The sequence below is a fragment of the Neopsephotus bourkii genome, unplaced genomic scaffold (genome assembly GCF_033783945.1).
Source record: "Neopsephotus bourkii isolate Nb327-2 ecotype Australia unplaced genomic scaffold, CSIRO-AGI_Nbou_v1 NB_1370, whole genome shotgun sequence".
NCBI classification, from domain to species: Eukaryota; Metazoa; Chordata; class Aves; order Psittaciformes; family Psittacidae; genus Neopsephotus; species Neopsephotus bourkii.
Window position 1 is genome coordinate 366,022 of NW_026901849.1, and position 24,953 is coordinate 390,974.

Below are 24,953 nucleotides of genomic sequence, written 5' to 3' on the forward strand. Positions count from 1 at the left end.
GGAGGGCGGCAGGAGAGCACTGGGCTCACTGGGCCATCACTGGCCACAGACCACCCGAGCCTACACCGTGCCCAGTGCTATGGGTCCATGCAGGAGCCGCCGGGCAGCACCTTCACTGTCCTCAATCAGTCTGTGCAGGCTTAGAGGGGAGCAAACAGTGCTGGGTGCACCCACAGTCTGTGACTGCCCCTGAGCCCCGTTACCTGCAGGGCCGTTCCTATGCAGCCTTCTTGTCCCGCGTGGCCAGGAGCTGGGAGATGCAGTAGGGGATGAGGCCGACAGTGGCCAGCGGCACGGCTGCGCTCTTGCAGAACGAGAGGACGTAGAAGAGCAGCTGCATGTGGGAGGGCAGCTTGAAGGCATCAAAGAGGTGCAGGATGAGGAGGGAGGCAGCAGCGCAGCCCAGGCGGAACGGCAGCTGCTGGCCCTGCTTCCCCCGGCAGCTCTCCAGGTACATGTGGGAGTTGAGGGCCAGCCCCAGCCCAAAGAGGATGCCCAGGTTACGGAGGAGGCTGGCGAAGGGGGTGGTGTCAATGTGGACCCACTCAGGGCGCTTGCACCACTTCTGTGCCTTCTCCAGTGTCCAGAGCAGGTCCACGCCGACCGCCCGCAGCAGCAGGTAGAAGCCCAGGGCGAAGCTGAAGAGGAAGAAGGTGATGCCCACGTAGCGGTGGAGGCTGGCATGGTAGATGCAGCGGACGTGCTGGAAGCTCTTGGCCACGGCCATCCCTGACGGTAAGGAAGCAGGAGAGGAGGCAGCGCCCATCAGTGAGGGATCCCTGCTCCATCCCTGCTCCTCAGGGTGCTGGGCTGAGCGGGGGACACGTTGCTGGGGCTCCCCAGTGCTCCCACACAGTGGTCACTGCTGCTCACAGGGACTGGCGCTGTCCCTCACACAGTAATGGCCCTTTCACACCCATGTTTGTGGTCCCTCAGAGCCCAGCAGTGCCCTGCCCACCCCACTGGGACTCCTGCCTCAGATGGGACAGGGACAAAGGCACAGCCTGGAGGGCATCCTGCCCATGTGGAGGAGGGCAGTGACTGCAAAGCCACAGAGGCAGCTTTGCATCAACACCTCACATGCATCTCTCAGGCACCGTTCCTGCCCGGTGCTGTGGGGAAGGGGATGGGGTGAGATGCACTCACCTGAGATAACCCCTGCGATGACCTGGTGGGGGAAGTGGGCAGCAATGAAGACTCGGGACAGGCAGACACAGACCTGCACTGCCCAGAACCCCATCCACAGCACCGTCCACAGCACCCTGCAAGGGGCAGGCACCCATGGCAGTCCCAGGGCTCACTTGCACTGCCCGGGTCTGCCCCCAGCCCTGTGCCCGCCTGGCTCTGGAGCAGCCCCTGCCCACCACAGGGACTTGCAGCCTGTGGCTCACCAGTATCTGGGTGTCTTCAACTGCTTCTTCCCCATGGCAGCGGAGAGGAGCGCCGTCACCATGACATAATACACACCTGCTGCACCCATGGCGTGTCCGGAGGGGCTCCCTGAGTGCAAAGAGAGCCCCACATCAGACCCCCATAGAGGGCACCGACCGCATGGTGCCCAGCACCAACCTCCCTGCAGCTGCTGCTCTGGAGCCCACTGAGCGGCTGCCAGGGAGTGGGGCTGGAGCAGAGCACGGTCCTGGCACAGGGCTGCAGCCGAGAATGGTCCTGGCACAGGGCTGGAGCAGAGCATGGTCCTGGCACAGGGCTGCAGCCGAGCATGGCCCTGGCACAGGGCTGGAGCAGAGCATGGTCCTGGCACAGGGCTGCAGCCGAGCATGGCCCTGGCACAGGGCTGGAGCAGAGCATGGTCCTGGCACAGGGCTGGAGCTGAGCATGGCCCTGGCACAGGGCTGCAGCCGAGCATGGTCCTGGCACAGGGCTGCAGCCGAGCATGGTCCTGGCACAGGGCTGCAGCCAAGCATGGCCCTGGCACAGGGCTGGAGCTGAGCACGGCCCTGGCACAGGGCTGCAGCCGAGCATGGTCCTGGCACAGGGCTGCAGCCAAGCATGGTCCTGGCACAGAGCTGGAGCCGAGCATGGCCCTGGCACAGGGCTGGAGCCGAGCATGGCCCTGGCACAGGGCTGCAGCCGAGCACAGGCAGGGCTTGGTGCTGAACCGCCACGTCTGCAGCGGGGTCAAGGTCTGCTCCACGCAGGGGCTGTCCTGCCTCCACCGGCAGCGGTTCCAGCCCTCCCCTTGGAGCCAGGCAGGGTTACAGTGGGCAGCATCTGCAGCCATGGCCATGCCACCACCTCCATCCCCACGGGGTGCATGTGCAGGGCCCTGGGCAAGCACCCACTGCCCCTTGCAGGAACCCACCAGGGCCGGTCTCGCAGGTGAGTGGGAACTGCTGGATGGCTGGGGCAGAGGCGTTGCTGTAATAATCCGTCTCATGGACCCACCAGTATGGTCTTTCCCCAAAGAGGATCCTGCAAAGAAAGAAGAGCAGGGGCTGTAGGGGTCCTGGGCAGCAGAGCTGGTGGCACAGCTGCGGGTTCCACTCTGGCCTGGGAGCTGGAAGAGGCAAAGGACCCATGGAACGGTCCAGGGTGTCCCAACAGACACAACATGCAGCTGATTGCTTGGTCCCAATAGCAAATGGTGCCTGTGCTCTGCCCATCCCTGGCCCCTGAAAGGGGGGAGCAAGACAACGAGCTGAGAAACAAGAGTGGTGTCTGCTCCCCTTCAGTCTTTTTCAGGCCAAAAGCAGCTGTTTTGTGGTGGCATCAAAGGCAGAGGCCACCCATCCCTGTCACACCTGCAGGCAAGCACAGGCCTCCAGGGGGATTTGAGCTGCAGGAAGGCACAGAACTGGGTCCTGCTGCAGGGACACGGGGTGCAGCCCCAGAAGCTGGGGATGCTGAAAGGCTGCTGCAGGGATGGTACCCATGGGTACCAGAGCCCACTGCCAGGCTGGGGCATGACCTCTTTGGTTTGGTTTATACCCATGTCAAGGCTGAGGGTGCACATCTGGCCCTCACTGCTCCAGCTGTGGCAGCACGTGTGGAGGGAGCTGTGGCACGGGGCCACTCACCACTTGAAGACGAGGTTGAGCCAGTCGCCGATCACGGCCACCCAGATGAGCCTGATGCCCACGGCCTCGTCGGAGTGGAACCAGATAGGGAAGAGGACAAAGAAAGCGTTCCTGAGGTCGGCAGCGAAGGAGATGAAGAGGAACAAGTCCTGGGAGCCGCGGAAGTGCTCCTGCAGCCAGTGTGTGGCCTGGATGCCTGCATCGTGCAGGACGTTCATGCTGGATTCCATCCTCCTGCGTGGCTCGGGCTGTCCCACACAGCAGGCGTTTTATACTGCTCAGGGTCGTGTTTGCTGCGGGCAGGTTGCTTGTCCCAGCGCTGATCTTTGGACCCAAAACCACTTTTGCCAAAGGTGCATCACCGAGGGGTTGTTACAAACATGTTTGGAACAGCTTACGTCAAAACAGGCTCCGGGGCGCGTGGAGCGCGGGGTGCTCCGGCACCAGCACCTTAACCCCTTCCCACACCGTGCCCTCCCTGCAGAGTACTGGTGGCTGCCTCACCCGGGGCCCCTGCAGCTCCTGCCCTTCCTGGCACCCGGCTCGGCTGCTCCCACTGAACCGCAGCGCTCGCTGTTATCAGGGAGGAGATGCAGCTGCCTGTGCCAGAGCTGTGGTGCATGCCCCATCCCTCTGCCATCAGCCCAGCACCACCAGAGCATTGCAGGGATGCCCAGGAGCGGGGAATGGAGGGCCGGGTGCCTCCAGCTGATGCTGCCACGCCAAGCTGCTTGGGTGTCATGGGAGCTTTCCTGGCTGCCAGAGACGTTGTTCTGGTCTCTGGTGTGGGGTTACAGGGTGCAAGGAAGGGTCCTTAACCCGCAAACAAGGGAAGGCATTCCCCCCAGCACAGATCCCCTGGGTTAACCCCCTCCTGCACAAGTGCCCTGCCTGCAGGGATGGAGCTGAACACATCACTCATCCCAGCGGTGCTGCTGCTGCAGCAGTGCTGGCACCGCAGCTCCATCACCCTGGGGAGCAGCATCCCCGGGAGGTGGTGGTGAATGAGGGGCATGGAGCTGTTCCAGGAGCCTGAGCACTCAGCATCAGCCTGGCCAGAGAACCCTGCTGGGGCATGGACCTGCAGCCCCATGGCAGCCCCATGGCAGCCCCATGGCAGCCCCATGCACAGGGTGCCCCAGCAGAGCCCCACGCAGTGGAAGAGGCGGCTGCCGGTGCTTGCGGGACAGGCAAGAGGCGTTAATGATTAGCAGCCAGTGAAAATACATCACTTATCTCCCCTCCTCGGGAAGTTCAGGTCAAGATCCTTGAACCGCTGCCCATGTGCTGTCTGCCACGGCATGGAGCAGGCAGAGGTCGTGCCCAGGCTCTGTGCTGCTGCGGGCAGCATCCTGCCCCCTTGGCCTGCACAAAACCCAGGGAAACACAGGGACTAAACAGGCACAACCACTGCCAACCTCCCTGCCTGGGGTACGGGCACAGAACCCCAACGATGCTGAAGGTTGCACGGAAATGGAATTACTCTTGCGAAACACACTCCCCATCAGCTCGTTCCAGGGTCTCCAACCCAGCGCGAAGGAATGCGGCAGCCTTGGCTTCCGCATCCAGAACGTGTGGAAACAGTCAGCAATAAATTCTCCCTGGGAGATTTCACAGAGGAAAATGAGGGCAAAAGGTGCTGGGGGATGGGGATTAGCAAACCCTTGGATAGAATCCCTGCAGGAAAACTGGGGCCACGGCAGGGAGAGGCCAGGCTGTGAGTGCTGCTTCCCAGTGCCCTGCTCTCCAGGTAGATCCCTGGCCCCAGACTGGCCCCAGCTTTCCCATGGAGGAGCAGGGCCAGGCTGCGGGTGCTTTATCCCAGTGCTGGGCTCTGTGTGCAGCCAGCTTTGGATCAGGCTCAGCACCCGGAGCTGTGCGCAGCTGCCTCTGGGGCACGGTGTCCGCACGACTCCCAAGGCACCGGCTGCAACTGCAGGCGATGCTGTGCATGGGGGAGCTCCAATGCATTGTGCTGCACACGGGGCCACTGCTCCATCCAGAACATTCCCAGCCCGTGGCAGCAGCAGGGAGCAAGCTGGGTCGCTGCAGCATGGAACTGCCCGGTCCTGCCTGCGTCAGCGTGCGGGCAGAGTCCAGGCAGCACCGCAAGCACCTGGGCACGCAGTGGCAGGCAGGGAGCCGCAGCAGGGAGCATCCCGCATGCTCCACTACGGTCCTCCTGCTGTCACCTCAGGACACACCAGGGCCTCGTGCCAATCCATGCCCTGCACTGCACTGCATCCTTCCCTGCGCTGCACTGCACTGCATCCTTCCCTGCGCTGCACCGCATCCTTCCCTGCGCTGCACAGCATCCTTCCTTCCGCTGCACTGCATCCTTCCCTGCGCTGCACTGCACTGCATCCTTCCCTGCGCTGCACAACATCGTTCCCTGAGCTGCACAGCATCCTTCCCTGAGCTGCACAGCATCCTTCCCTGCGCTGCACAGCATCCTTCCCTGAGCTGCACAGCATCCTTCCCTGAGCTGCACAGCATCCTTCCCTGAGCTGCACAGCATCCTTCCCTGCGCTGCACAGCATCCTTCCCTGCGCTGCACAGCATCCTTCCCTGCGCTGCACAGCATCCTTCCCTGCGCTGCAGAGCATCCTTCCCTGAGCTGCACAGCATCCTTCCCTGCGCTGCACAGCATCCTTCCCTGCGCTGCAGAGCATCCTTCCCTGAGCTGCACAGCATCCTTCCCTGCACTGCACAGCATCCTTCCCTGCGCTGCACGGCATCCTTCCCTGCGCTGCACGGCATCCTTCCCTGCACTGCACAGCATCCTTCCCATCCTTCCCTGCGCTGCACAGCATCCTTCCCTGAGCTGCACAGCATCCTTCCCTGCGCTGCACAGCATCCTTCCCTGCGCTGCACAGCATCCTTCCCTGCGCTGCACAGCATCCTTCCCTGTGCTGCACAGCATCCTTCCCTGCGCTGCAGCGAGCCAGGCCGGCTCCAAGGGGATGCTCAGGGCTGCTCGAGCCCATCACACCTTCGCCCTGGGCAGACCCAGCTCCCACAGCAAGGGGGCAGAGGGGATGGATGCCCACCATGCCCCCCCAGGGACACATTGACCAGCACTTGGCACCTGCAGCCACATGAGGCTGGAGCTGAGTGACCCTCGCCAAGCTCCTCGGTGTCCCCAGCCCAGCCCGGTAGAGCGAGGGTGAGGTTTGGACAGTGTGGAATTCGGTGGGGGGTGCAGGAGCAAGGGTCCCCGTGCTGGCGGGGGCTGAGCTCACTGGGCAGCAGCCAAGGCCAGAGCCGATTGATGCACCTCGGACCGGCCGTTACTCATTAACTCCCTTGTTTGTCCCCGGCAGGAAGCTCCAGCCAACACCCCGGGTCCAAGAGCACGGCCGCTGCCAGGCACTGCCCCATGGCCCTTGGACCCCGGGAGCACCCCAGAGCTGAGCCAGGACCCCCCGTTACAGGCACCAGTGCCTGCAGCAGCGCTGGGCTCTGGCCTCCAGCCACAGGACCCATGAGCTCCACATTGGTTTGGTCAGAGAAAGCACCCACGTGCCTGTTTATTGGGGAAGGGTGGACACGGGGCAGCGCCCGCCCCATGGTCCTTGTCCTGCAGGCTCTCAGCGCACTGTCCCTGTCCCCAGAGCCTGGCACCGCCGCAGCAGCCGCAGCTCAGCATCAGCCCCGGAGCTGCACATCCATGGGGCCGGGGTGGACGTTTTGGGTATCCCGATGCTGCTGGACCACGGCTCCAAGGGGAGCTGCAGCTCTGGGCAGTGCCCAGCCCTGGCCAGCACCATCGCCCTCTGTGCAGTGACGTACCTTGGGGAGCAGCAGGAGCCCCGGTCCTGGAAGAGGAGAGCAGCTGGGGGCAGCCCACAGCATTTTGGGTGGCATCCTGGATGCAGTCTATGAGAGGTCACTCCCTGGGGCTGTCCTTTAGAGGCTGTGGGGCTGAACCAAGAACTGGGCTCAGCCTGAGCGTGCAGCATCCCAGACACGGGGAGGGCAGTCCAGGACCCCCTCCAAGGACCCCATACACCAAGGGGCTGGGCAGCAGCAGCCCCTTCCCCATCAGAGTGCACCAGGCAGCGGGGCCAGGCTGAGGTTGAGGAACCCCCCGTATCGGAAGGGGGGCAGATGGGGGGCACAGGCTGGGGGCGGGCAGGCCAGCGGGTTGGCTCCGCACGTCCCGGGGTCCTGCTCGCTGTTGAAGTAGACGCCATCGGGTGAGTCCACCGAGGGGTCCTCATCGAAGTAGTTGTAGGGCCTCAGGAAGAAGCCGACGCCGTTCCCCACGGTCACCGTGTTGGGGATGTCCTCAGCATGGGGGACGTGCAGGAACCCCACTGAGATCCAGGCAACCAGGTCCTGGGTAGGAGGGAAGCCGGGCACCCCGTCAGCCCCAGGGAACCCCTTTCAGCCCATCACCCACCCAGGCTGCCTGCGGGACACATGGGGCAGGAACAGGGGCTGCACCCACAGCATTGGGATCCCCTGGTGCAGGGGACCCCGGCTCACCTCGTTGGTGATGGTCTCGTTGTTGATGAAGTCGGCGAAGGCAACGGTGGGCGTCCAGGGGTCGTTCTGGTTGTAGATGCTGGTGCTGCTGGGCTCCTCCTCCTTCCGACGGGTGACGGCCAACTGGTACCTGCGCAGGGAGCAGAGGGGCTCACCCATGCGATGCTGGGCACCACCGCCTGGGGATGCACAGGGGCTGAGCGCATCCCTGGTGTGTGCCGGGGCACCAGCTCTGGCCTGCATCAGGGAGGGGAAAGGAAGGGGCTGGTGCATGCAATTGCTCTAAATTAACCTTATCTAGGGTCAGATTCGTGCCTGTGAACTGCTGCAAGCAGATGGCATTGAGCAGCTTTTCCAGGGATTTTCAGAGCCAAAAACTGCGTGTTTGGGGTTTACCCCTTTCCTGCAGCCTGGCACCAGTGGGACCCGGTGTCCAACCCTGGACCCACCTGCCCCAGCTGATGGCTCTCTCCATGGGGCTGCTGATGGGGAGGTGCTCCCCAGCGAAGCTGGTGATCTGGATCCGGTAGCTGCGCGGATGCCCCCACTTATTGGAATTGGGGCTGGCAAAGGAGACGTAGCGGGGCATGGGGGCATTGAGCGGGAACGCCGCCTCATCCTCCCTCTCCAGCCTCTTCCTGCGGAGGTGCAGCCGCTCAATGGTGTTCTGCATGCTCCAGGGTTCCTTCATGAGCTTGTACCCCATGTCCTGGGTCTCCAGGGAGTTCAGCTGCCCTGGGGAACAGCAGGGAAAACCCTCAGCACCGCAGCCCGCAGCGAACCGCAGCCACACGCAAAGGCCCCCAGACCTACCGTCAACATCCAGGTCCACCTTGTAGTGCATGTGATGGAGGTGCATCGTCCCCAGCGTGTGGGGCCCAACCCTGCTGCCGTAGTCGGTGCCTTGGCCGTGGAGGAAGGAGGTGCTGATGTAGCCGGTGGCGTGCACGCGGACCTCCACGGCCCCGCTGCTGTGGAACATGAAGTCCCAGATGTAGTCGTAGTTGATGAGGGTGGAGATGGCGCGCACGACCAGCGCGGTTTTCCGCAGCCCCCCGTAGTACAAGGAGTGCGAGTCAGAGAAGTGGCGCCGCAGGGGGAGAGCAGCGTCGTGCTCGAAAACGCACAGCGAGTTCTGGTTGGTTTTGGGGGTGTCCGACTCCACCAGGTAGTGCTGGTGCACGAAGGTGGCGGTGTAGGGGCAGTCGAGGCCTCGGACGAGCTCGTAGGCAAACCTGCCGATGCCAAAGCTCCCATCCAGGTAGCGGGTGGACATGCCCCCGGGGCAGTTGGAGCCGTACAGGGCTAAGGCTTCCTGGAGGCTCAGCTCATAGACGATCCTCTCCCCACGGTACCTGATGTCAAAGAAGCGCGGGCCAGAGCTGGGGCTCATGCCGAAGGTGATGCTCCAGCCCTGGAAGGTGATGCGGTTGGCCACGACGCTGTAGCGGGGACCCTGGGGCTCATAATGCAGCGGACCCGGGGAGCCGGGCTGGTGCCGAAGCCTCATTGAGCCCAGCACTGATTCAGCCCGAGGCTTCTGGACCCTGACAACCTCCAGCGAGTTGGCCACAAACGCTTCCTCCAGATCCCCCATGCTGGTAAAGTAGTGCCCGTTATAGAAGATGCGGCGCAGCTGCCAGAGGGAGACATCGAGATCCCCATGGTCCACCAGCACCTCCAGCCCCACCGGCAAGAGGTATTGGCCAGAACCAGCCACGCTATGGAAGAGGACAAACCAGGTCGCCCGGTCACCGGACTTGAAGCCACGTGGGGCCGTTGTGAGGGTGGCCAGGTCGGTCCCATCAGACTCACAGCAAGCAGCGAGGAATCGCGGAGCCTTTCGCAGCTCCGTCCGGATGAGGACGTTGATATCCATGTACTCCTTACCGGTAACGGGTCTGCGGTGGTACGGCACCTTCCCCCCGTACCTGCGCACCGTCACGTCCCGGTGATACACCGGCGCCGGCAGCGGCCCCACCACGTACTCGGTGACGTTGGGCTCTGCCTGCTCCCCAAAGTAGAGCACAGCCAGCGCCTCGCGGGGGGGACGAGCCCCCGCCCCGTCCAGGAACCGCAGCGCCTCTGCCTTGGCCGGGACCTGCAGCTCCACGGAGGCGATGCAGTTGTCGGAGGGCTTTGCCCGCGCGGCGTCCACCAGCCGCAGCCCCAGGTGTCCCTGCAGGTACCGCACCACTTGGGCCAGCTCGGCGGGGGTCAGGTCCGCAAAGACCAGGCTCTGGCCGCCGTCGGGGTCCTCCTGCACCGGGGGCTGGTGCGGGCAGGCAGCGGGGGCCCTGCCCCTGGTCAGCAGCACACAGACCAGCGCCAACACGGTGGCTAAAGCCAGAGCGAGGAGCACGAGCGCGGTTCTCACGTTCATGGCTGCTGAGGCTCGGCGCTCCCACGGTCTGGCACAGCGAGCTCCCAGCTGCAGAACCTCCCCAGTGACCAGAAGGGGCTGGGTTTGGTTGGGTTTGTGTTTTATCCCCCGTTCTCTCAACAGGGAGCAGCCCATTGGGCTGCGCATGAGGGATGCTCTCAGATGTGGCCAGGATTTGCTGGGGACCATAAAAGGCAACTTTCCTCTGCTTCCCCCAGTGGGTCATAATTTCAAGCACACTTAATGCTTCTGCGTCTGTTCTCCTCCCCTTGTCCCAGTGCAGACCTTGCACAGAACAGATCCAGTCACTTGGGGGAAATAAATCTATCTCCCTGCACTTCCTCCTCTTAACCCTGCAGACACAAGCATCCAGGCCAGCAATGGGGACCGCAAGGACGATGCTCCTCTGTGCAGAGCAGCGCTGAGCCCAGCGCCACAGCCCCACCATCACCAGCAGCACCTCCACAGCCTGTGCAGACACTGCAGCACCGCACACTGCTGACAGCCCCCCCATGCATGGTCCTGCAGCTGGGAAGGAGGGAGAGGACAGTGGCTGGTGCCCCCCAAAGCACCTCCTGATGCTGGCATAGATAAGGCTGTGAGGAGGGGGATGAGGGCTCCAGGACCCACTCAGCACTCTGGTAAACAGCAGCAGCACGAGCCTTGCACTGGGCTCTCTGTGTGGCTTCATGAAGTCTGTGTGGTTTGCACAGGGGGGCCCATGAGACCCCTCCCTGCAATGGTCCCCTCTGCACCCCGCAGTGAGAGCTCAGGACCTGCGTCCCAGAAGGGTCCTGGCTCTGTCCCCACCGAGCCCTGGGACTCCCCAGCCCATCCCTGGACCGTCCCATGCCCGGACACCCGGAGCCTGGTCTGTGGGTTAAGGAAACACAGCAGAGACCCCGCAGCATCCCTGCAGCAGACACTGCTGTAAGTCATAAGAATGAGACACTCGAAGAGAGCACTGGACCAGAACCGTTTTCATTCTCTTAACCTGAGACAGGCACTACACAGCGCTTGCTTCTAGAGCACAGGAACAGGGCTTTCTCCTCGCTTTCCCTCTGCGACAGACTCAAATTCAGCAAGTAGCAGAGCTCACATAGACCTCCCATGCAGCACCACGCCAGGAAGACCATGCTTCCCTTTTACAGAGCACTATCTGAAAGCAATGGTAAAAAGTGAAGTTGTTGCACAACTGGCAATGGAGACAACTCCACCGAACCAGTGAGAGAGAGCAGGCAGCCTGGGGCCTCTGTGCCCCCAACACTGTCCTCTGGCATTAAAGCCTGCTCATGTTTTGGAAGCCATCATAGGTGAAGGGGGGGAAGTTTGGCAAACAAGAAGCAGTTTGGGGCAGGCACGCGATGGGGTTGACTTCACAGGCTGTGAAATCCTGCTCACTGGTGAAGAACACCCCGTCGTGCGAGTAGATGGAGGGGTCCAGGTCATAGTAGTTGTAGGGTCTCAGGAGAAAGCCCACCGAGTTTCCTACTGTCACAGTGTTGGGGATGTCCTCCGAGTGCGGGATGTGAAGGAAGCCAGCGGTTATCCAGGCAACCAGGTCCTGGCAGGGAAGAGCCACAAGAGCGTGGTTACTGCAGAGCCCTGCAGAGCAACGACCAGAACGTGCCCAGGGGCCATGGAAAGCTCCAGGAGAGCAGGAGGGGACCCAGCCTGGCTGCTCCCACACCGAGAGCTCCCCTCTCCAAGGAGAGATCCCCTCCCTTCCCAAAGACCTGTCCCCAGCCATGGCTGTAGATGCCCACCCGGCAGCAAGGGCCCTGCCCGGAGCTCTGCAGCCAAGCTCTGGCTCCACAGGGATTTTCCTGTTTTGCTGCATTTCTCCATAGGGAAAAACAAGCTCCTGCTCTGCACAATGACCTCTGCGCTCCGACCAAAGCACCAGGTACACAGCAAAGGGGATGCTCAAACCGCTTCCCTCATTCCCCGGGGCTGTTCCTCTCCCACTGGGGCAGCTCTGGGGCTGGGTACCACAGCTCCAGCCCAGGGGAGCCCGGCTCACCTCATTGGTGATGGTCTCATTGTTGATGAAGTCAGCGAAGGCAACGGTGGGCGTCCAGGGGTCGTTCTGGTTGTAGATGCTGGTGCTGGTGGGCTCCTCCTCCTTCCGGCGGGTGACGGCCAACTGGTACCTGAGGAGAAGACAAGAGATGGGAGCAGCGCCCTGGGACAGGGCAGAGCTAAACCCACCCCCTGCTCCCATGGGGCAACCCCAGCCCAGGAGAGCACTTTCCCTGTTCCTCCCCACCAGGGAACACCCTTCCCACACAGTGGGGCTGGGGGCATCTCCAAGAGCCTGCTGCCCCAGTCAGAGCAGCCTGACCTTGCCCAGCTGATGGCCCTCTCCATGGGGCTGGCTTCGGGGACATGGTCCCCTGCAGAACTGGTGACCTGGATCCTGTAGCCACGCTGGTGGCCCCACTTGTTCTTGCTGTTGGCTGCGAAGTAGATGTATCTGGGCATCTTTGCCTGGAGCCGGAAGGCAGCCTGGTCCTCTGTGTCCAGGACTTGCTTGGTGAGCCGTGGCCGCTCTATCTGCTGCTCTGGGTTCCAGGGAGCCCGCACCATCTCGAAGGCCATGTCGTGGGCCACCAGGGAGTTCTTCACCCCTGTGAAGCAGAAGCAAAGTCATTGAGGAGCATCCCTGCAGTCCCCTGTTCCCTGTGGACATCTCCCCATCCTCACTACCTGCAGCCCAGGCTCTGAGCACAGCTCCTGCGTGTGACAGCAGTTACAGTGCTCCATGATGCTGTGTGCACTTACATATGGCTCTAGCTTTGTCTGACCAAGGCAACGCTACCACCCATGGGGACTCTCCCCCTCTGTGAGAGACAGAGGAGAGCCCCATCCCAGTGCAGAAGAACAGGTTTGCTTCCCAATGCAAGCAGACTCTAATTAAGTCGAGCACCTGATGATCCAGGCACTGTGTTTGTGCTCATCAGCATGAGCCCTGGGAGCTGGAAAGCACCAGGAAGAGCCCAGGCTCGGAGCGCATTTGCACATCACAGAACTGGAGCACTGCTGCACAGTTCAGGTCCTCCCAGAGAGAAAAGGGATGGGCGAGAGGTTCAGAGCAACGGGAGCAGCTCAGGAGCAAACGAAGCCAGGGACAAGATGGCAAAGACAAAGCAAACCGGAGCTGCTGCTCTGAGCAGGAGCCGCATGCTCAGTGCCTGCCCCTGTGCCCCAGCGCACACCAGCAGCAGAAACAGCCCAAGGCAGCTCCAGGAAGCAGGAATGAACCCACAGAACAGCTTGATCAACCCTGACTGCCATCATGTGGGGCTTGGGACAGGGGCAGGGGCTGTGCATGGCCAGGAGGGGAAGGACCCAGCACGGGCATGAAGGCATCTGCACAGCACCGAGGGGTGACTGCAATGGACAGAGGGGGAAGCACCCCTGCATCGCAGCAGCTTTTCATTGCTCTAAGAACCGAAGGGAGGCAGGTCTGTGGGAGCACACCCCCCCATCCACATGGAAAGAGAAGTCTGTGTAAGGACCAAAACCGTCAAGTTTTAGGGGTCTAAAAGTATTCAGAGATGCCACATAGGAGAGAAAAGACCCAGACCTACCTCCCACATCCAAGTCCACCTTATAGTTGATGAAATGGGTGCGTATCGTCCCCAGTGTGCGGTCCCAAACCCTATTGCCGTATCGCAGGCCATCCCCATGGAGGAAGGATGAGCTTGTGTACCCTGTAGCCTGGACCTTGCCTTCAATGGCCCCACTCTGGTAGAAGATGAAGTCCCAGACGTAGTCATGGTTGCCCACGGTGGCAATGGACCGAAGGACCAGGGCAGAGTTGACCAGCCCCCCGTAGTACAGCGACTGCAGGTTGGAGTAGTGGCGCCTGAGCGGGGAGCCCAGGTTCTGCTCGAAGATGCAGAGAGAGGCCTTTCTCTTGCTGGGCACCAGGGTCTCGGACAGAGAGTGTGTGTCGATGTAGGTGGCTGAGTAGGGGCAGTCGACCCCTCGCACCAAGGGGGAGGTGTAGCGCCCGATGCCAAAGCTCCCGTCCATGTACCTCGTGGACATCCCTGCGGGGCAGTTGGAGCCGTACACGGACATTGCCTCTTGGACGCTGATTTCATAGGCAACCCTCTCCCCCTTGTGTCGGATGTCAAAGAGGCGCAGCCCCGTGCTCGCGCTCATCCCAAAGGCAAAGCTCCACGCCTGGTAGAGGACGTGGTTGTTCCTGACGCTGTAGCGGGGACCCTGCGGCTCGTACTGCAAAGGGAACAGCGCGGCCCAAGGCGCTCGCGGCTTCATGGACGAGAAGTCCCCGTCCCGCGGCGCTCTCCTCACCTTCTCCACGCTGATGCGACCCTGCACGTAGGCGCTCTCCAGCTGCACCATGTCCCTGTAGTACTGCCCGTTGTAGAAGACCCTGCTCACCGCCCACTGGGAGATGTCCAGGCTGCTGTGGTCAACCAGCACCTCCAGCCCCACCGGGTGCACGAAGAACCCGCTCACGTTCTGGAACAAGGCGAACCAGGACTTGCGGTCTCCAGACTGGAACCCGTGAGGGGCTGTGCTCTCAAACACCACATTGGTGCTGTCGTACTCGAGGACTTCCTTCAGGAAGGTCGGCGCTGCTGCAAACGCCGCCGTCTTCAAGAAAGCTCCCACTTGCTCATACTCACTGCCCAGCATCGGTCTGCGGTGGTACGGCACCTTCCCCCCGTACCTGCGCACCGTCACGTCCCGGTGATACACCGGCGCCGGCAGCGGCCCCACCACGTACTCGGTGACGTTGGGCTCTGCCTGCTCCCCAAAGTAGAGCACAGCCAGCGCCTCGCGGGGGGGACGAGCCCCCGCCCCGTCCAGGAACCGCAGCGCCTCTGCCTTGGCCGGGACCTGCAGCTCCACGGAGGCGATGCAGTTGTCGGAGGGCTTTGCCCGCGCGGCGTCCACCAGCCGCAGCCCCAGGTGTCCCTGCAGGTACCGCACCACTTGGGCCAGCTCGGCGGGGGTCAGGTCCGCAAAGACCAGGCTCTGGCTCCTGGCTCCCGTCTCCTCCTCGGTGCGGGGCTGGGATTCACAGCCAGGGGATCGCCTGCCCCTGCTCAGCAGCACGCAGGACAGAGCCAAGATCACCACCGCAGCCCCCAGCAGCAGCACGTAGGGCAGCCGGGGGTTCATCTCTCCGAGTGCAGAGCCCACGAGCAGGGTTCGGCTGCAGCATCCAGGGTACGTCCCTCTCCTGCAGACCAGGCTCTTAATCCCGGTGCCGTCTGTGGGCGTAAAAGCGTCTCAGGAGGTGGGGATGGAGCCTGGAGCTTGCATGGGGCTGAGAGGAGATCACAGGTCCCAGCCAGTTCATCCTGTTTGCTCCCCACCCCAGACACCGCGGGGAAGCCACCCCGGAGCCGGTGCCTGACTCACTCCCCAGCTCCCGATGGGCTTCTCTGCTGCAGGGTGACACCGCAGAGCCCCATCCTCTGCCTGCCCAAGGGGTATTTGCTTCTTGCAGCATCTCCTATGGGACCCCATCCCTTCTCCTGTGGGAGCGCAGCGATGCCGGGGGGAAGCTCAGCCAGGTCAATCCTTCTGCACCTCAGTGCCCTGGGACCAGCCCTGCTTCCCTGAGGAATGGGAGCTCCAGGAGAGCCCAGGACCTGCAGCTCCTCAGCACCTCCCCAGGCCAGTTCTCCCTGTCCCTGCTCCCCGTCCCTCCCAGCCCTGCGGGAAGGGGCTCGGCTGCTGCAGCCTGGCTCCAGCCGTGGGCAGACAACCTGAGACAGGAGGGAGCTCCTCGGCGAGAACCGGCAGCACCCAGCAAACCCCTGGGAGCAACCCCAAGCGAGAGGCAGCACCAGGAGCTGCTGCAGCAGGGACAGCAGGGCCTTCAGGGTGACCAAGGGGACAAATCTGTCCCCATTCAGCCAACCCAGCCCCACTCCAGAGGACGCGATCCTCAGACAGAAGCGGTCCCATAGAGAAATGGCTTCTGTCAGGAAACCTCCACATTCCTGACCACACAATAGAGAGCAGCGAGCAGGGGTCAGGGCCACCCCGCTGCAGCGTGAGGAGCCTGCTCCTGCACTGGCACCAGTTTCTGCAAGCCTGCTCCCACTGTGGCCCCGTGCGAGGCGGCAGCGATGCTCCATCAGAGCCAAGGACGGAGCACAGGAGCGTGGTCCATGTCACTGCCTGCTGGTGGGGACAGTCTGAGGCACAGATGGGAGGGTTGGGCTGAGGCTGCAACCACTGGATCAACTCAGCACGCTTGGGATCATGTTAATTCAGGAGCTTCAGTTTTCATTCTCACTTCCATCCTCGCCCTTTTCCCCTGTAGGTCCCACAGCAGCCTCGGATGAGGATGCAAGCAGCCCCTGTGGGACATGCCCCGTTGTTGCTGTGCTGCAGTTTTGCTGAGCCCCGCTGCTGGGAAAGGGCTCCCCTCCCTGGCTGGGGAATGGGTCTGGGCTCTCACACTGCTCTTCTCAAGAGCAGTTTGCAGCAGCAGGGGCTCCGGGGCTGGAAGCAGAGCAGGGAGCTGAGCATCGGCACCAGGCAGGAACTGGGTCTTAGCACATCTCCGTGCCTCACTCACAGGGAGGGAACCAGCACCCAGCCTGCTCCTGGCTGTAACGACGGCAGCGGCACTTTCCAAGGCCACACAAACCACGGCACCACAGCGGGTACCAGAGAGGCCGCTGGAGCAGCTGCACTGGATGCACATCACTCCCGCATGCAGCAGCAGTCACTGGGGCTGCATTTCCCCTCGCTCTGCTGCAGCCGCAGCCTCTGCTCCCGTGCAGATGCTGAACATTCTTCCCCCTGCGTTTCACAGGAGCACCAAACACCACCAGCGCTGCCCTCGCACCTCCCGAGCCTGCAACCGCTGCAATGGCCTTTAAGGGGAAGCAGAGCCCTTGGAGGCTGGCAGGGCAGCCAGCAGCAAGGGGCTGCTCTGCACTCACAGAGCTCCGCAGGGATCCGCAGCCAAAACCCAGGGCTTGGAGCAGGAGCAAAGGGAATTCGCTGGCTCACTGTGGCAGCCCCGCAGCCGGGGGCTTGGGATGCAGCCTCCCGGTGCTCCCCCGCAGGAGGAGCAGGACGGAGCTGCACGAGCACAGCCCCACAGGGCACCGGTCCTGCTGCCAGGCTCACGCTGGGCAGTCAGGGTACAAAACGGACTCCCCCACGTTACCAGAGCAGCGGGAGCAGCATCAGGCACCAAAGAGCCGGTTCCCACCTCCAGCCCTGCAGACGGGGCCGGGCCTATGGCAATGAGCCCCGTGCCAGGCGGAGGCCTCCAGGAAACACAAACATTTTACAGCTGCTACCTTCATACTTTCCTTGGCCTGGACACGCAGCTCCCAGCCAATTCCCACTGCCTCCATCACCTCAGCAGGCTGCTCCATGCATAGGAATGACTTTGCAGTGAAAGCAGAGCTTGGGAGAGTGGAAAAGCAGAGTTCAGATGTTACTTATGAGGGGCTCAGCAGACAAGAGGCAACCCCCCAGGGCATTGGGGTTTACCAGGATAACGGCAGGCAGTAAAGGAAGACCCAGACCTACCTCCCACATCCAAGTCCACCTTATAGTTGATGAAATGGGTGTGTATGGTACCCAGCGTGTGCTCCCAAACCCTATTGCCGTATTGCAGGCCATCCCCATGGAGGAAGGATGAGCTCGCGTACCCCGTGGCCTGGACCTTGCCTTCAATGGCCCCGTTCTGGTAGAAGATGAAGTCCCAGACGTAGTCGTAGTTGCCCACGGTGGCAATGGACCGAAGGACCAGGGCAGAGTTGACCAGCCCCCCGTAGTACAGCGACTGCAGGTTGGAGTAGTGGCGCCTGAGCGGGGAGCCCAGGTTCTGCTCGAAGATGCAGATGGCACCTTTAGTGCTTTGGGGGACCTGAGAATGGGCCAGGAAGTGCACATCCAGGTACGTGGCTAAATAGGGGCAGTCGACCCCTCGCACCAAGGGGGAGGTGTAGTGCCCGATGCCAAAGCTCCTGTCCATGTACCTCGTGGACATCCCTGCGGGGCAGTTGGAGCCGTACACGGACATTGCCTCTTGGACGCTGATTTCATAGGCAACCCTCTCCCCCTTGTGTCGGATGTCAAAGAGGCGCAGCCCCGTGCTCGCGCTCATCCCAAAGGCAAAGCTCCACGCCTGGTAGAGGACGTGGTTGTTCCTGACGCTGTAGCGGGGACCCTGCGGCTCGTACTGCAAAGGGAACAGCGCGGCCCAAGGCGCTCGCGGCTTCATGGACGAGAAGTCCCCGTCCCGCGGCGCTCTCCTCACCTTCTCCACGCTGATGCGACCCTGCACGTAGGCGCTCTCCAGCTGCACCATGTCCCTGTAGTACTGCCCGTTGTAGAAGACCCTGCTCACCGCCCACTGGGAGATGTCCAGGCTGCTGTGGTCAACCAGCACCTCCAGCCCCACCGGGTGCACGAAGAACCCGCTCACGTTCTGGAACAAGGCGAACCAGGACTTGCGGTCTCCAGACTGGAACCCGTGAGGGGCTGCGCTCTCAAACACCACATTGGTGCTGTCGTACTCGAGGACTTCCTTCAGGAAGGTCGGCGCTGCTGCAAACGCCGCCGTCTTCAAGAAAGCTCCCACTTGCTCATACTCACTGCCCAGCATCGGTCTGCGGTGGTACGGCACCTTCCCCCCGTACCTGCGCACCGTCACGTCCCGGTGATACACCGGCGCCGGCAGCGGCCCCACCACGTACTCGGTGACGTTGGGCTCTGCCTGCTCCCCAAAGTAGAGCACAGCCAGCGCCTCGCGGGGGGGACGAGCCCCCGCCCCGTCCAGGAACCGCAGCGCCTCTGCCTTGGCCGGGACCTGCAGCTCCACGGAGGCGATGCAGTTGTCGGAGGGCTTTGCCCGCGCGGCGTCCACCAGCCGCAGCCCCAGGTGTCCCTGCAGGTACCGCACCACTTGGGCCAGCTCGGCGGGGGTCAGGTCCGCAAAGACCAGGCTCTGGCTCCTGGCTCCCGTCTCCTCCTCGGTGCGGGGCTGGGATTCACAGCCAGGGGATCGCCTGCCCCTGCTCAGCAGCACGCAGGACAGAGCCAAGATCACCACCGCAGCCCCCAGCAGCAGCACGTAGGGCAGCCGGGGGTTCATCTCTCCGAGTGCAGAGCCCACGAGCAGGGTTCGGCTGCAGCATCCAGGGTACGTCCCTCTCCTGCAGACCAGGCTCTTAATCCCGGTGCCGTCTGTGGGCGTAAAAGCGTCTCAGGAGGTGGGGATGGAGCCTGGAGCTTGCATGGGGCTGAGAGAAGATCACAGGTCCCAGCCAGTTCATCCTGTTTGCTCCCCACCCCAGACACCGCGGGGAAGCCACCCCGGAGCCGGTGCCTGACTCACTCCCCAGCTCCCGATGGGCTTCTCTGCTGCAGGGTGACACCGCAGAGCCCCATCCTCTGCCTGCCCAAGGGGTGTTTGCTTCTTGCAGCATCTCCTATGGGACCCCATCCCTTCTCCTGTGGGAGCGCAGCGATGGCGGGGGGGAAGCTCAGCCAGGTCAATCCTTCTGCACCTCAGTGCCCTGGGACCAGCCCTGCTTCCCTGAGGAATGGGAGCTCCAGGAGAGCCCAGGACCTGCAGCTCCTCAGCACCTCCCCAGGCCAGTTCTCCCTGTCCCTGCTCCCCGTCCCTCCCAGCCCTGCGGGAAGGGGCTCGGCTGCTGCAGCCGGGCTCCAGCCGTGGGCAGACAACCTGAGACAGGAGGGAGCTCCTCGGCGAGAACCGGCAGCACCCAGCAAACCCCTGGGAGCAACCCCAAGCGAGAGGCAGCCCCGGGAGCTGCTGCAGCAGGGAGAGGAGGGGCTGCAGGGTGACCAAGGGGACAAATCTGTCCCCATTCAGCCAACCCAGCCCCACTCCAGAGGACGTGATCCTCGGACAGAAGCGGTTCCAGACAGAAATGGCCTCTGTCAGGAAAGCTCCACATTCCTGACCACACGATAGAGAGCAGCGAGCAGGGGTCAGGGCCACCCCATTGCAGCATGAGGAGCCTGCTCCTGCACTGGCACCAGTTCCTGCAAGGCTGCTCCCACTGTGGCCCCGTGCAAGGCGGCAGCGATGCTCCATCAGAGCCAAGGACGGAGCACAGGAGCGTGGTCCATGTCACTGCCTGCTGGTGGGGACAGCCTGAGGCACAGATGGGAGGGTTGGGCTGAGGCTGCAACCACTGGATCAACTCAGCACGCTTGGGATCATGTTAATTCAGGAGCTTCAGTTTTCATTCTCACTTCCATCCTCGCCCTTTTCCCCTGTAGGTCCCACAGCAGCCTCGGATGAGGATGCAAGCAGCCCCTGTGGGACATGCCCCGTTGTTGCTGTGCTGCAGTTTTGCTGAGCCCCGCTGCTGGGAAAGGGCTCCCCTCCCTGGCTGGGGAATGGGTCTCGGCTCTCACACTGCTCTTCTCAAGAGCGTTTTGCAGCAGCAGGGGCTCCAGATCTGGAAGCAGAGCAGGGAGCTGAGCATCGGCACCAGGCAGGAACTGGGTCTTAGCACATCTCCGTGCCTCACTCACAGGGAGGGAACCAGCATCCAGCCTGCTCCTGGCTGTAACAACGCCTTCCAAGGCCACACAAACCACGGCACCACAGGCGGGTACCAGAGAGGCCGCTGGAGCAGCGGCACTGGATGCACATCACTCCCGCATGCAGCAGCAGTCACTGGAGCTGCATTTCCCCTCGCTCTGCTGCAGCCACAGCCTCTGCTCCCGTGCAGATGCTGAACATTCTTCCCCCTGCGTTTCACAGGAGCACCAAACACCACCAGCGCTGCCCTCGCACCTCCCGAGCCTGCAACCGCTGCAATGGCCTTTAAGGGGAAGCAGAGCCCTTGGAGGGTCATGGGGCAGCCAGCAGCAAGGGGCTGCTCTGCACTCACAGAGCTCCGCAGGGATCTGCAGCCAAAACCCGGGGCTCGGAGCAGGAGCAAAGGGAATTCGCTGGCTCACTGCGGCAGCCCCGCAGCCGGGGGTTTGGGATGCAGCTTCCCTGTGTTTCCCTACAGGAGGAGCAGGATGGAGCTGCACGAGCTCAGCCCCGCAGGGCACCGGTCCTGCTGCCAGGCTCACGCTGGGCAGTCAGGGTACAAAACAGACTCCCCCACGTTACCAGAGCAGCAGGAGCAGCATCAGGCACCAAAGAGCCGGTTCCCACCTCCAGCCCTGCAGACGGGGCCGGTCCTATGGCAATGAGCCCCGTGCCAGGCGGAGGCCTCCAGGAAACACAAACATTTTACAGCTGCTACCTTCATACTTTCCTTGGCCTGGACACGCAGCTCCCAGCCAATTCCCACTGCCTCCATCACCTCAGCAGGCTGCTCCATGCATAGGAATGACTTTGCAGTGAAAGAAGAGCTTGGGAGAGTGGAAAAGCAGAGTTCAGATGTTACTTATGAGGGGCTCAACAGACAGGAGGCAACCCCCCACGGCATTGGGGTTTACCAGGATAATGGCAGGCAGTAAAGGAAGACCCAGACCTACCTCCCACATCCAAGTCCACCTTATAGTTGATGAAATGGGTGTGTATGGTACCCAGCGTGTGCTCCCAAACCCTATTGCCGTATCGCAGGCCATCCCCATGGAGGAAGGATGAGCTCGCGTACCCCGTGGCCTGGACCTTGCCTTCAATGGCCCCGTTCTGGTAGAAGATGAAGTCCCAGACGTAGTCGTAGTTGCCCACGGTGGCAATGGACCGAAGGACCAGGGCAGAGTTGACCAGCCCCCCGTAGTACAGCGACTGCAGGTTGGAGTAGTGGCGCCTGAGCGGGGAGCCCAGGTTCTGCTCGAAGATGCAGATGGCACCTTTAGTGCTTTGGGGGACCTGAGAATGGGCCAGGAAGTGCACATCCAGGTACGTGGCTAAATAGGGGCAGTCGACCCCTCGCACCAAGGGGGAGGTGTAGCGCCCGATGCCAAAGCTCCCATCCATGTACCTCGTGGACATCCCTGCGGGGCAGTTGGAGCCGTACACGGACATTGCCTCTTGGACGCTGATTTCATAGGCAACCCTCTCCCCCTTGTGTCGGATGTCAAAGAGGCGCAGCCCCGTGCTCGCGCTCATCCCAAAGGCAAAGCTCCACGCCTGGTAGAGGACGTGGTTGTTCCTGACGCTGTAGCGGGGACCCTGCGGCTCGTACTGCAAAGGGAACAGCGCGGCCCAAGGCGCTCGCGGCTTCATGGACGAGAAGTCCCCGTCCCGCGGCGCTCTCCTCACCTTCTCCACGCTGATGCGACCCTGCACGTAGGCGCTCTCCAGCTGCACCATGTCCCTGTAGTACTGCCCGTTGTAGAAGACCCTGCTCACCGCCCACTGGGAGATGTCCAGGCTGCTGTGGTCAACCAGCACCTCCAGCCCCACCGGGTGCACGAAGAACCCGCTCACGTTCTGGAACAAGGCGAACCAGGTGATGCGGTCTCCAGACTGGAACCCGCGGGGAGCGGCCGTCAGGGCTGCGAGGCTGCCTCCATCGTACTCCATCACTTGACGCATGAAGGATGGAGCTGCGGGGAACACTTGGCTCTTTAAAAACCCGGCCAGCTGCTTGTACTCGACAGCCAGCGTGGGTCTGCGGTGGTACGGCACCTTCCCCCCGTACCTGCGCACCGTCACGTCCCGGTGATACACCGGCGCCGGCAGCGGCCCCACCACGTACTCGGTGACGTTGGGCTCTGCCTGCTCCCCAAAGTAGAGCACAGCCAGCGCCTCGCGGGGGGGACGAGCCCCCGCCCCGTCCAGGAACCGCAGCGCCTCTGCCTTGGCCGGGACCTGCAGCTCCACGGAGGCGATGCAGTTGTCGGAGGGCTTTGCCCGCGCGGCGTCCACCAGCCGCAGCCCCAGGTGTCCCTGCAGGTACCGCACCACTTGGGCCAGCTCGGCGGGGGTCAGGTCCGCAAAGACCAGGCTCTGGCCGCCGTCGGGGTCCTCCTGCACTGGGGGCTGGTGCGGGCAGGCAGGGGGGGCCCTGCCCCTGGTCAGCAGCACACAGACCAGCGCCAATACGGTGGCTAAAGCCAGAGCGAGGAGCACGAGCGCGGTTCTCACGTTCATGGCTCTGCTGGTCCCTGGGCTCTCGCAGCAGCTCGGAGCGGGGTTTCCAGCTGCTCCTCTCTCGGTTTCCCTGCACTGGATGGGTGAGCAGGGTGAGCACAAAGCACTGGGAGAGGCCAGGGGAGGAGACCCGAGCTTGGTGGTGACCAGAAAGGGCAGATCTCTCACTGCAGCCTCCTCTGTCCTGCCCGAGCAGTGTCTGAAGGCAGCAGTGGGGATGCAGGGTCAGTGACTCAGACAGGCTCCACACAACTCCGTTACTCGCTCCGTCCAACCTCGCTTCCTGCGGCTGCCTGTAAAAGCGCAGCTCCTGTCGTCAGCCCGAGGTGCCTGCGACCTCTGCGCGCCTCTGACAAGCTGGGAATTGTTGCCATGCTGTAGAATTCCACCTCTTTGCCACTCGTTGCGTTTCCTCGTGTCTGAGGCTGCCTCCCTGTAAACACGGTCCCGGGCAGCCCCGCTCCGAGCTTGCAGTGGCTTGTTATTTATTTTATCTTAAATCCTCCCCATGAAAGCCTTTGCGGAGAACACATCACTTGTGTAGCACCGGAGCAGCTCTGGCAGGCATGGAGAGAGGTGGCTCAGGATGAGCTTCAGGCACCGGTGCGCTGGGAACAACCGGCTCTCAGTCTGCACCTCCGAGCAGCCATGAACTCATTCATTCCACTGAGACGAGCCCTCGCAGCTTCGGTCTCTGCTTCCAGTTCACAGGCGACCGAAGCGCAGCTCCTGAGAGGCTCGCTCAAGGACAAAGCCACCCCAACCTGAGGGACCCGAGAAGCCGGTGGCATCCAGGGCTTGGGGCTCAATCCTGCCACGCAGCAGAGGCTGGGGGTCAGGCAGCTCCAATCCCTGCCTGTCCCCACTGGTGCTGGGAAGCAGAAGGCATCCAAGAGAGCCATGGCTGGAGATTCAACCCAACATTTCCACTCCTGCTGCCAGCCTCACCTCACCTCACCCTGGCCCTTCTCATCCTCCCCCCGACAGCTTCCCGGCCGTGCTCACCAGACACCACACTGGCAGGCAGGAGGCCACATTGCCATAGGACACGCTCCATTATCCTCACCACCACAGGCAGCCTCAGCCTTCTTTAGCCCAGGCTGCAGCTGTGCAGGGCAGGGACACGCATGCCCGTTCCCTGCCAGCAATGTGTCATTGCTGCCTCGCCGGCCGCTGCGCCAGCGCCGGCAGAGCCACGGCTCCCGGTGCACGTGGCAGCAGTGCCAGAGGAGGGCACGGACGCAAGTGATGGGGAGAGATGGGAGAGATGAGGACAGAGCCTTGGCTGCAGGGGATGCAGCAGCTGCAGGTTTCAGAGGTACCCTGCTCTCCCCAGCTGGCCTCTAGTGGCAGAACGCCTCTGAGCAGCCACAGATTAAGCAAAGATGCGCTGACATCCAAGTCAGTCTTTCAATGGATGCTGTCAAGGCTCTGAGGGTTACTTGGGGCTAGGCCTGAAAGAAAAATTCCCTTTCCATGTAAGCCTGGAGCAGGGAATCTGTTTCACCCGGCATTCCACAAGTGCTCTGCACCAACACACACCTACAGACCTGATCCAAGAGGATGCACAAGCCCCTGAGACTGCAGGCACAGCGCTCACACTGACACAAAGAGCAGAGCCTCCAGTTTTCACTTTGCCTCTTGGTTTTGCATCCCAAGTCCCTAAAGGTCAAGGCAGAGGCTGCAATTACAGATGGTCATTTTCTAAGCAGCGCAGCAGTACTTTAAAGAACTGGATGAGCTCCACAGGCTTTAGTGCCCCACAAATCACAACTCAACCCTGCAGCTCGCCTGGGAGACGTCTGAAAATAAAGGGTGGGAACAGCCCTGGTTCTGTGCATGTCGGGGTTTGGAAAAGAAAGAGCAACCCTGACCTGGAATGACATCCCCACGACAAACCAGCGCATGGCACACACCCAGGGCCACAGGACCGGCCTGCAGGGTGTGTGCCATGGGTGCGTGTCTGATACCACGTTAT

At 62.3% G+C, this 24,953-nt stretch overlaps 5 protein-coding genes across 5 annotated transcripts; all 5 read right to left on the minus strand.

The window, feature by feature from the left end:
* Nucleotides 1-68: 68 nt before the first annotated feature.
* G6PC1 (glucose-6-phosphatase catalytic subunit 1) lies at nt 69-3,314 on the minus strand. Its single transcript, XM_061367003.1, has 5 exons — nt 3,039-3,314; nt 2,324-2,433; nt 1,392-1,500; nt 1,147-1,262; nt 69-729 (listed from the first exon to the last, which is right to left on the minus strand). Exons 1-5 carry the CDS (start codon nt 3,266-3,268, stop codon nt 218-220), a joined length of 1,077 nt encoding a protein of 358 aa, XP_061222987.1. The 5' UTR covers nt 3,269-3,314; the 3' UTR covers nt 69-217.
* A 3,695-nt stretch (nt 3,315-7,009) lies between these two features.
* Nucleotides 7,010-10,250, minus strand: LOC133219590 (membrane primary amine oxidase-like). Its single transcript, XM_061367004.1, has 4 exons — nt 8,343-10,250; nt 7,979-8,264; nt 7,530-7,659; nt 7,010-7,379 (listed from the first exon to the last, which is right to left on the minus strand). Exons 1-4 carry the CDS (start codon nt 10,099-10,101, stop codon nt 7,083-7,085), a joined length of 2,472 nt encoding a protein of 823 aa, XP_061222988.1. The 5' UTR covers nt 10,102-10,250; the 3' UTR covers nt 7,010-7,082.
* A 906-nt stretch (nt 10,251-11,156) lies between these two features.
* On the minus strand, nt 11,157-15,739 carry AOC2 (amine oxidase copper containing 2). Its single transcript, XM_061367005.1, has 4 exons — nt 13,506-15,739; nt 12,257-12,542; nt 11,936-12,065; nt 11,157-11,476 (listed from the first exon to the last, which is right to left on the minus strand). The coding sequence occupies exons 1-4, from the start codon at nt 15,073-15,075 to the stop codon at nt 11,192-11,194; spliced, it is 2,271 nt and encodes a 756-aa protein (XP_061222989.1). The 5' UTR covers nt 15,076-15,739; the 3' UTR covers nt 11,157-11,191.
* A 1,641-nt stretch (nt 15,740-17,380) lies between these two features.
* Nucleotides 17,381-19,299, minus strand: LOC133219632 (membrane primary amine oxidase-like). Its single transcript, XM_061367063.1, has one exon. The coding sequence runs from the start codon at nt 19,028-19,030 to the stop codon at nt 17,381-17,383; it is 1,650 nt and encodes a 549-aa protein (XP_061223047.1). The 5' UTR covers nt 19,031-19,299.
* Nucleotides 19,300-20,940: 1,641 nt separating this feature from the next.
* LOC133219592 (membrane primary amine oxidase-like) lies at nt 20,941-24,536 on the minus strand. Its single transcript, XM_061367006.1, has one exon. The coding sequence runs from the start codon at nt 22,973-22,975 to the stop codon at nt 21,329-21,331; it is 1,647 nt and encodes a 548-aa protein (XP_061222990.1). The 5' UTR covers nt 22,976-24,536; the 3' UTR covers nt 20,941-21,328.
* Between the last annotated feature and the right edge of the window lie 417 nt (nt 24,537-24,953).